The sequence below is a fragment of the Bos mutus genome, chromosome 29 (assembly GCF_027580195.1).
Source record: "Bos mutus isolate GX-2022 chromosome 29, NWIPB_WYAK_1.1, whole genome shotgun sequence".
Taxonomy (NCBI): Eukaryota; Metazoa; Chordata; class Mammalia; order Artiodactyla; family Bovidae; genus Bos; species Bos mutus.
This window is the reverse complement of record NC_091645.1, coordinates 9,450,483-9,462,529: the sequence shown is the minus strand read 5'-3', so window position 1 is coordinate 9,462,529 and position 12,047 is coordinate 9,450,483. Positions and strand designations below refer to the sequence as shown.

At 35.3% G+C, this 12,047-nt stretch overlaps 1 protein-coding gene across 1 annotated transcript in view; it reads right to left on the bottom strand.

The window, feature by feature from the left end:
• Window positions 1–12,047, bottom strand: part of LOC138986259 (disks large 1 tumor suppressor protein-like) — a 516,603-nt gene that overhangs the window by 177,886 nt on the left and 326,670 nt on the right. The window contains exon 3 of the mRNA XM_070365272.1: window positions 3,575–3,720. Coding sequence (XP_070221373.1) covers window positions 3,575–3,720 — 146 coding nt within the window. The remainder of the gene's footprint in view (window positions 1–3,574; window positions 3,721–12,047) is intronic.

Genomic DNA, 12,047 nt, shown 5'->3' with positions numbered 1-12,047 from the left:
ATCCTGGCCCAGGTGACAGAAATCCCAAATAAAGATACTTTACCCCTCTTCCCACTTCCATCTTCAGTAAGACCTGTCATTTTGCCTCACATACCCCATTAAGGAAGAGCAATCAATCAGACTCACCTAAGAAGCATACTGCCTGGAGTTAATGTGTGTTCATGTTCATATATTTTGGATATAACTGGCCAATATCCAAATCACTATAGACTGAGAACTTTCCAACAGGGGATTACAAGATATGCTGAATTGCATTAAAAGAAATGCTAAAATTGAATGTGGAAAAACCTGTATTATATTAAATATATTTTGCCTATCTTAATTTTGATGTTGAAAATGACTAAGTCTAATTCCCAAGTGAATTTTTTCTCATTATTCTTCCTTATATTGCTGGCGTCTGTTCACAAACCAATTATAAGTCCTGATTTATATCAACTCAATCAAATAATCTTATAGATAACTGCTGAATAAACAGCCTAAAGGTTTTATTTTAATAAGTTTTCTAGCTGATGTATTTGTTGAAAGGATACTAATCATAAAACAAAGACATTACATGTATGTATCAATTCGTGGAAAATGTTTATCCCTAAGAAAATCTATATACGGCAATATTGTCTAAATTGAATAATTTGAATATACAAAAATCCCACACAAATAAACAGAGATAAACAATAGAATAATGAGAAAAAGAATATGAATAAATTCATAGAATAGCAGACTAAAATACCCAACAAACATATGAAACAATGCTCAAATTCACCAGTAGTCTGAAAACTGGAAATTATGTTAAAAATGAACTATTACTAAGCTTATTAAACTGGCAAAAATTAAGAAGAGCAGTAACACCTTCTGCTGTGAAGGATGTGAGGTTAAATTGTACCAACATGCAGTGTCAGCAGAAATGTGAAAGGTGAAATCAGTCCAGCAACATTATTTAAATGAAAAATACACATAACATGAAGCCAATAATACCATCCCTGAGAATCTATCCTATAGATACAAAAGCATCAGTAAGTTTGACTGTACATGCAATCATCAGATTGCAGTACTATTTATAGTGGCGGAAAACCGGAAACAGTAAATTACCATTAAGGGGAATGACTGAAGACATATTCACACTACGAAATTATGCATCCATGAGAAGAATGAATGAAAGCTATGCCAGGCAAGTTGAAGAAGCAGTCAAATAATATGAAAGTTTTTTGAGAAACCATTATTGTGCAAAATTCTATGTGTATATATGTGTGCATGTTTCAATACAGATATATATACACACATATAATTTATATATGAATATATATAATTTTTATGTTTATATATGAATACACATTACATGACTGAAGAAGGATTAAACACACTAAGTTATTAAGATGGGTTACCTTGTATGTGGGGAGGGTAGAGCTAATGCAACATAGGAAGGAAGCAGGTAAAAGAGGAGACATGCAAAAACAAGAAAGTTCTTTTTAAAAAGGAACTTAAGCATATCTTTGATATTTTATACAAAACTAGGTATATGTCCTGGACTAGGGATCTAGAGATTTATTAAAAATAATTTTTAAAAATTCAAAAGAACAAATATCAAAGCAATAACAGACCACAAAAAAATAGAATAGTTAACTAATCCTGGAATGGAGAAGCAAAAGCAAAGAAAGAAGAATAAAAACAAAAAATGTGCTCAATTTTATCAAATAAAAATTTTAAATAGTTTGAATGCCAAAAAGCATATAAGTAAAATTATCAGTAATCAACAAACTAGAAATACTGCAAGATGACATAGTTCATAAATAAAATGCTCTTATAAAACTATAAGAATTCTAGCACCACTCAGGAAAATGGACAAAGAGCTTGAATAAATCACAAAACAAATACAAGCCAATAACCATAAGAAAACACAGGTCAGTCTCAATTGCAATGTAAATCATTATGTACCAAATTTTATCTTTTATTTTGACAAATATTTTAAATAACTAATGCTACTAAGAATATAGGTAAATTTGTCTTTTCTAACATTGCTGATAGCGCTTCTGCAGAGCACTTTGACAATTTGTAACAAGAGCCTTAAAAACGTCAATATCCTTGGCCTCAGTAGTTTCATTTACAAAAATCAACCCTAATGAAATAACTGGAAAAAACACAAGGGTTTACATACACAGATAGCCATTACACATTACTCATGGCACAAAACTGGAGATAGCCTCAATTTTTAATGGAGAACTGCTTAAGTTCCAAATGGTAGAATATTGTATAGTCATTAAAATATTTTCAAGAATATTTATTGATGTTATATGGATAAATACTATTAGCACAGCATTCAATTTAAAAGTCATCAACACACCCTACAAGCTGTTGTCCTAGTTTTCTGTACATATATTTGTACAGAAAAAAAGATTAAGAAGTCAAGTTACTTCTAGGTATTGAAATTAAGATGTTTTAATGCTTTTAAGTACTTAAGAAACCTCACATAGTAGGTATCTATGCATTGACACATTACTGTCACTGTTAACTTATACTTCAAGGAATCAAGGTGATCATTAGCTTCAGTCTTATCCAGTTTCCAAATAAGTTCTGAGCAGGCTGGAAAGTGTATCACAGGTCTCAAACTTAACAATTCAAAGACTCAGCAATCAAAGCGCCATTGATTCGCACTAGGATTCAATCAGTTTCCAAATCGGCTCCACAACCCCAATTTTGACAGATTGTGTGTGTGCATGTGTGTGCAACACACACACTACCTGCCTTCAAAGTACCAACTGCCACTTAAAAACATCATTAATCAGTTCCTGCCACCATATTGACCCTAGCCTATGAAAACGAGACATACCTCAACTTGCCTTGCTCTTTGGTAACTGCTAAACCCAACAGTAGTCTTCAAACTTTTGATTTCATAATCCCATCCACAAAAAACCATTTGAGCATATACAATTCTAATCAGATCAGATCAGATCAATCGCTCAGTCATGTCCTAATAGCTTTATATTTATTCTTAAATGTAGATGTATGACTGTTAATGTTATAAATTATCTAAACATAAAAGATTGTAAAGAACATAATAAAAAGCAATATAAATGAGAGTTCTATTATTTTGTTCCTATATCCCAATAAATCATTTTATTTGCCCCAGGATACCTGACTCTACTACAGAGATCATAGTCTCAGACCATACTCTCCAACCTCGCTGTCCGTCTCCTTCCCGCATTGCATCAACACATGTTCTGAAATTCCAGAATGCCTGATACTTGAGTCAGCTCAAACAATGACAATATTTGTGACAGAACTCATTTATATAACATGAAGAATCATGTTCTTCCTATACCTGGTTTTATCTTTTGGCAAAATCTGAATTTTCATATGCAAATATTATATACAGTATGGTATGTAATGTTGGTATGTAATACTGGCACTATAGTATGTAACTAAGTTTCTATTATTATTGTTTGATAACGTTTGTTAATAATCATTACTACTACTAAAACTACCACTACTAATAACTACTACTTCTTTATTGGTATAAATAATTTTGGTATTTACTGGTATAAATAAATATTTAGTACTTTCAAAACTTTCAATAATGTACCTCTGCAGACTTTTGAAGGTTGTCATGGCATGAAGCAAGAAAGGATGTCTTCTCCCACTTCTGTGCAACTTGATTGGCTTCTTCTATCTTCTGCTCACAACTTTTTTGAGAATTTAGCAATGTTACCTCATAAAATTCTTGAATATCTGTAAAGAAAATGCAAGAGAAAAGTCAACATGTCATGGATGACCTCACAGATAGCTTCTTCATGCACAAGTATATGGAAGATTTTACTAATTAAAAAGAAACCACTGCAACCATTTGCTGCAACTAGAAAAAGCCTGTGCACAGCAATGAAGATACAGTGCAGCCAAAAATAAATACATTAATTAATAAAAAAGAACTACATAAATATGTATGCAAAGAGAAACAACAAAAATAGAAGAAATCCTAAAAGTTGCATTTTTATCTGTATGAGAATTCTTATAGCAACTTTATTTAGAATTGCAAAAATTAGAAGTAATCAAGATGTCCTTCAATTAGTGAATGGATAAACAAACTGCAATACATAGAATACTATTTAACAATAAGAAGAAATGAGTTATCAAACTATGTAAAAACATGGATGAGCCTTAAATGTATATTGCTAAGTTTAAAAAAGCCAGGCATGTAGCCTCTGCTGCTGCTGCTGCTAAGTTGCTTCAGTCATGTCCGACTCTATGCGACCCCATAGACGGCAGCCCACCAGGCTTCCCCATCCCTGGGATTCTCCAGGCAAGAACACTGGAGTGGGTTGCCATTTCCTTCTCCAATGCATGAAAGTGAAAAGTGAAAGTGAAGTTGCTCAGTCGTGTCCGACTCTAGAGACCCCATGGACTGCAGCCCACCAGGCTCCTCTGTCCATGGGATTTTCCAGGCAAAAGTACTGGAGGGGGGTGCCATTGCCTTCTCCAAGGCATGTAGCTAGCCTCCATATTAGAGGATTCCATTTATATAATTTTTGGAAAAAAAAAAACAAACAACTAAAGAGACAATAAAACTATCAGTGACTTCCAGAAGTTCTAGGAGAATAGGAGGAGGGTTGAATAGGTAAAGCACAGAGTGAGGAAAATATTCTGTAATGATACTATATTGGTTGGCACCTAACAGGAAGCATCTGTCAAAATCCAAAGAATTTTACAGCACAAAGAATAAACCATAACGTATGCAAATTTTAAAAATCATTTAGGAGCCCAGGGAATCCCAAAATGAAAAGTAGACTGTGACAAAAGAATCTAACTATATCACAGATGAATGAAATAATGTCACTGAAGGTGGTAGGAGAAAAAGATGATGACCTGAATATCAGTAGAGACTGTAAAACCAAAGACAAAGAAACTTATACAAAAGCATCCTAGTCTACACTCTAGTTGGTAAATTTGTTTCTCGTGGAGTACAAGTCAACAATTTTGAAGTCACTGTATGTATATAATCAGAATTGAACAATTAAGTAAATGGATGGTAGATGGTAGGAACCAGGTTTCTCACTGGTGGAGTAGGAAGTTACAAACAAAAAAGTGGGTGGGTAGGGCATTGTACAACGAGTCATATGATTTTGGATTAAAGACATCATTACAAACTCCTTTTTAGCTTAATAGAAATAGGAATGAATACATATAGAAATACTTATACGTATGCATATATACAGGTTAGTATTTGTTATTGTTCAGTCACTCAGTCATGTCCAACTATAAAAACACATATTCCCTCACCCTGTCTGATGAAAGGGCCTACAATAATGACTTTAGCATTATTGTATATAGCATTCTCCAACAAATAGCAGAGGGTAAGAATAAGTACAGTGGTATTAAGTTAGAATTGGGAGTATCTATATGAATTCAGAAGTTTGGAAGGAAAGACGGGAAGGACAAAGAGAAGGATAGAAATAAAGAAAATATGAATAGAAATAGAAATCAAACATGTGTATTAATATTTCCTAGCTGCCATATTTTTCTAGATTGAGAGGGCCTAGCAGCAAGAACACTCCAACAGCAACTGGCACACATAGGAACCAGATCTTGGTTTCAATAAAGGAAACCAGAGCTTTGGGGGGAAATAGTTGATCCTAGTACTGGGGCAGAAAATATGACAAGATGAGCCTGGAGTATCTTGAGAATAAACTCCTCAACCCAAATTTTAAAAATTTTGCTGCAATGGGGCATGTCAAAACAACACAAAAATTATGAGAAAGAGCAGCCAAACATGGCCAAAATTGGAGCAATTTGAGTAAATATATATGTAACATAGGATTGGATTATATCCAAAGTATAAAATAAATGTCCAAGAATCTATATTGGTATGAATGAAAGAAAATATGTCATTATTTTAAAAATACTCAATGGATGGGTTAAACAGCAGACTAAACAAAGCAGAACTGGAAAATATACCCAAAGAAGTTACCCAGAATGCAACAAAGGAGAAAACAGAATGGAAAATGTGAGAGAAATATTAGAATATACAGAGGATAGATAAGAAGGTCCATTACTTTTCTAGTAGATGTCTTCAGGGGAAAAATAAAATAAATAACAAATGACATTTAAAGGGCTATGGATATCAAATTTTTAGAATTTATAAAAATATGAATTCTCAGGTCCTGAAAGTAACAGTTCATTTCAAAAAAAGAGAATAAATAAAAGCTACTCTGGCAACCTGATGCAAAGGGCCAACTCATTAGAAAAGACCCTGATACTGGGAAAGATGGAAAGCTAAAGGAGAAGGGGACAAGAAAGAACAAGATGGTTGGATGGCATAACTGACTCAACACACATGAGTTTGAGCAAGCTCCAGGAGATGGTGAAGAACAGGGAAGCCTGGTGTGCTGCAGTCGATGGGGTCACAAAGAGTCGGACACAACTGAGCAGCTGACAACAACAATGCCTAGGCCTAGACATAGCACAATAAGCAGAACACCAAGGACAAAGCAGACATCTTAAAAGCAGTCACACAGAAAAGACTAATCTCAGTAGCAATAATGGAGGCTGGATGACAGAAGAACAACTTAAAAATCTTGAAAGAAAACTACTAAGGGGGGACTGCATTCCTTTGCAAATCACATATATATATATATATATATATATATATATATATATATATATATATATTTTAGGTTTGCATCTAGAATCCATAAAGAACTCTCAAAACAAAAAGAAGCCAAAGAATCCAATTGAAAAATGGGTAAAAGATTTGACCAGGCACTTCACCAAGAAAGTAAGAGGTAACAGATAAGCACATGAAAAGATATTCAACATCATTAATCATTCAGTCAGTTCAGGTCAGTCGCTCAGTCGTGTCCAACTCTTTGCGACCCCATGAATTGCAGCACGCCAGGCCTCCCTGTCCATCACCAACTCCCAGAGTTCACTCAGACTCACGTCCATCGAGACAGTGATGCCATCCAGCCAGTGATGCCATCCTGCCATCTCATCCTCTGTCGTCCCCTTCTCCTCCTGCCCCCAATCCCTCCCAGCATCAGAGTCTTTTCCAATGAGTCAACTCTTCACATGAGGTGGCCAAAGTACTGGAGTTTCAGCTTTAGCATCATTCCTTCCAAAGAAAGCCCAGGGCTGATCTCCTTCGGAATGGACTGGTTGGATCTCCTTGCAGTCCAAGGGACTCTCAAGAGTCTTCTCCAACACCACACTTCAAAAGCATCAATTCTTCGGCGCTCAGCCTTCTTCACAGTCCAATTCTCACATCCATACATGACCACAGGAAAAACCATAGCCTTGACTAGACGGACCTTTGTTGGCAAAGTAATGTCTCTGCTTTTCAATATGCTATCTAGGTTGGTCATAACTTTCCTTCCAAGGAGTAAGCATCTTTTAATTTCATGGCTACACATTAATCATTAGAGAAAGAAAAATGTTAAACCACAATGAGATACTACTACATTTTTCACTACATATTTATTAAACTGGTTACAATTTTTAAAACTGATCATCCCAAGAACTGACAGTGATCCTAAAAAACTAGAACTCTCAATTGCTGATGGTGAGTATGGAAAACAGTACAACCAGTTTGAAAAAGTTCGGTAATTTCTTAAAAAGTTAAACATATAGCTACTATATAATCCAGCCATCACTGTTCTAGATACTTACCTAAGGAGAAGGAAATATACATTCATGTAAAAAGTCGTATTTGAAAGCAATCCAAATGTCCATCAGTAGATCAATAGAGTATACCCATACAATGGAAGACTACTCATCAATAAAAAAACAAAAGCAAACTGATACACACAACATGGATGAATTTCAAAATAATGCCAAGTAAAAGAAGTCAGAGAAAAATAAACATATCTTTTATAATACCAGTTATATAAAATTCTAGAAAATGCAAACTAATCTATATTGACAAAACAATTCTGTAGTTGCCTGGGAATAGGACTGTGAGGTTAGGCAGGAAAGGGTGAGTGGGAGAGTTTATAAAGGAGTGTGTGCATATATCAAAACATTAAATCATTGCTTCACATATGTGCAGTTTATTATATATCAATTACACCTCAATAAAGAAAGTGAAAAAGACAAGATGAAATTAACAGAAGTTATCTTCATATCAGACAGGCAAAGCGACAGTATCTGGGTGTGTAAAAACCAAAAAGGAAGAGACATACAAACCAAAAGAAAAAAAACTGGGTAGGAAAATATAAACAGGATATTTCACAGCAAACATGTATCACTGATAAATCTGATAAGGGAAAAGATTCTCAATCTCATTTGTGATCATAAATGCACAGCAAGATCATAACCAAACACCACCTACACCAATAATATTGGCTAAAATATTACTGTAGTTTAGTATATCTTGAAGTCAGGGAGAATAATTCCTCCAGCTCTATTATTGTTTATGATTATTTTGGCTATAATGTATTTTGTGTGTGTTTCCATACAAATTTTAAAATTATTTCTTCAAGTTCTGTGAAAAATGTCATTGGAATTTTGATAGGGATTGCATTGCATCTGTACGTTGTCTTGGATAGGATGGCCATTTTAACAAGGTTAATTAATAACCTTGGTTAATTCTTCCAATCCAAGAACACAGTGTGTCCTTTCATCTGTATGTGTTGCCTCCGATTTCTTTCAACAGTATCCTATAGTTTTCCAACTACAGATGTTTCACCTCCTTAGGTAAGTTTATTCACTCTCAGATATAGAGAACAAACTAGTGGAGAATGGGAAGAGGAGAGGGGCAATATACTTGTAGGGGATTAAGCTACAAGGATACATTGTACACCACTTGTAATATAGACAATATTTGATAATTATAAATGAGTATAATCTTTAAAAAGTATGAATCACTACACTGTATACCTGTAACATATAATATTACATGTCAACTGTGGGCTTCCCAGGTGGCACTAGGGGTAAAGAGCCTGCCTGCCAGTGCAGGAGACATAAGAGATGCAGGTTTGATCCCTGGATCTGGAAGATCCCCTGGAGGAGAGCACGGCAACCCACTCCAGTATTCTTGACTCGAGACTCCCATGGACAGAGGAGACTGGTGGGATACAGTTCACAGGGTTGCAAAGAGTTGGACATGACTGAAGTGACTTAGCACAGTACATGTCAACTATATATTTCAAATAAAAAAGGAAAAAAACCTATGAATGAATGGTAACATTTATTCCTGGTGAGTCTGAATTGCCACGACCACTTTAGAAAATAATCTTGTATTGTCTTGTAAAATTCACCCTTTTTTTTTTTCTGTAATCCAGTATTTCTTCTACTCAGTATATATTATAGATAAACCCTTACACATACGCATCAGGACACAAACCAAAATGTTCATAGCAGCACAGATTATGGGAGCAAAAAATTAGCAAAAAATCTCCATCAAAAAAGTAGATAAATATGGTATGTTCTCAGAATGGAATTCATGTAACAGCCAAAATGAATGAACTATAGTATCACAAAATAACATGAACAAATCTTAGAAACATAACGTTGAATGAAAAAAAAGTCTCAGTACAAAAATATTTTTTTAAAGTTCAAAAACATGCAAAACTAAGCTATATATTTTCAGGCATACATAAAAATATATGTGAAAAAAAATAGATCAAAGCAAAGAAGCACATGAAAAGTTGTAATTACAACAGTGCAAGGAATGGGGAGGAAAATGGGATAAAGGAGGAACATACAGGTTTTCAGTTCCAGATCTGGGGGCTTATTTCAGAAATGGTTTTTTTTATTACCATGCTACATATATATATAGTATATATATATACATATATGTGTATATATATACTCTTTTACATGTATAAATATTATACTTTTTTTACATATTGAAGAAAAATTGAGTATTTCATAAATATTGGTTTATTCTAAAAAGTTACTCTCAAATTTCATGCACAACTACAAATTTATTCTGCCACTAGCAGTAAAGAGGCTGTGAAGTCATGTATGTAAAATGTGTAAGAGTAGAAGGTAAAAGTCATACAGATATAAAATCATACAAATATTTTCCAAACTTTTGAGCATTCTAAGGGTTGGTATATTGATAGAAGCAAGGTCCGATGCTGTAAAGAGCAATATTGCATAGGAACCTGGAATGTCAGGTCCATGAATCAAGGTAAATTGGAAGCAGTCAAACAAGAGATGGCAAGAGTGAACATCGACATTCTAGGAATCAGCGAACTAAAATGGACTGGAATGGGTGAATTTAACTCAGATGACCATTATATCTACTACTGCGGGCAGGAATCCCTTAGAAGAAATGGAGTAGCCATCATGGTCAACAAAAGAATCCGAAATGCGGTACTTGGATGCAATCTCAAAAATGACAGAATGATCTCTGTTCATTTCCAAGGCAAACCATTCAATATCACAGTAATCCAAGTCTATGCCCCAACCAGTAACACTGAAGAGGCTGAAGTTGAATGGTTCTATGAAGACCTACAAGACCTTTTAGAACTAACACCCCAAAAAGATGTCCTTTTCATTATAGGGGACTGGAATGCAAAAGTGGGAAGTCAAGAAACACCTGGAGTAAGGCAAATTTGGACTTGGAATACGGAATGAAGCAGGGCAAAGACTAATAGAGTTTTGCCAAGAAAATGCACTGGTCATAGCAAACACCCTCTTCCAACAACACAAGAGAAGACTCTACACATGGACATCACCAGATGGTCAACACCGAAATCAGATTGATTATATTCTTTGCAGCCAAAGATGGAGAAGCGCTATACAGTCAACAAAAATAAGACCAGGAGCTGACTGTGGCTCAGATCATGAACTCCTTATTGCCAAATTCAGACTGAAATTGAAGAAAGTAGGGAAAACCACTAGACCATTCAGGTATGACCTAAATCAAATCCCTTATGATTATACAGTGGAAGTGAGAAATAGATTTAAGGGCCTAGATCTGATAGACAGAGTGCCTGATGACCTATGGAATGAGGTTCGTGACATTGTACAGGAGACAGGGATCAAGACCATCCCCATAGAAAAGAAGTGCAAAAAAGCAAAATGGTTGTCTGAGGAGGCCTTACAAATAGCTGTGAAAAGAAGAGAATTGAAAAGCAAAGGAGAAAAGGAAAGATATAAGCATCTGAATGCAGAGTTCCAAAGAATAGCAAGAAGAGATAAGAAAGCCTTCCTCAGCGATCAATGCAAAGAAATAGAGGAAAACAACAGAATGGGAAAAACTAGAGATCTCTTCAAGAAAATTAGAAATACCAAGGGAACATTTCATGCAAAGATGGGCTTGATAAAGGACAGAAATAGTATGGACGTAACAGAAGCAGAAGATATTAAGAAGAGGTGGCAGGAATACACTGAAGAACTATATAAAAAAGATCTTCACGTCCAAGATAATCAGGATGGTGTGATCACTGACCTAGAGCCAGACATCCTGGAATGTGAAGTCAAGTGGGCCTTAGAAAGCATCACTATGAACAAGCTAGTGGAGGTGATGGAATTCCAATTGAGCCATTTCAAATCCTGAAAGATGATGCTGTGAAAGTGCTGCACTCAGTATGCCAGCAAATTTGGAAAACTCAGCAGTGGCCACAGGACTGGAAAAGGTCAGTTTTCATTCCAATCCCAAAGAAAGGCAATGCCAAAGAATGCTCAAACTACCACACAATTGCACTCATCTCACACGCTAGTAAAGTAATGCTCAAAATTCTCCAAGCCAGGCTTCAGCAATACGTGAACCGTGAACTTCCAAATGTTCAAGCTGGTTTTAGAAAAGGCAGAGGAACTAGAGATCAAATTGCCAACATCCGCTGGATCATGGGAAAAGCAAGAGAGTTCCAGAAAAACATCTATTTCTGCTTTATTGACTATGCCAAAGCCTTTGACTGTGTGGATCACAGGAAACTGTGGAAAATTCTAAAAGAGATGGGAATACCAGACCACTTGACCTGCCTCTTGAGAAACCTATATACAGGTCAGGAAGCAACAGTTAGAACTGGACATGGAACAACAGACTGGTTCCAAATAGGAAAAGAAGTTCGTCAAGGCTGTATACTGTCACCCTGCTTATTTAACTTATATGC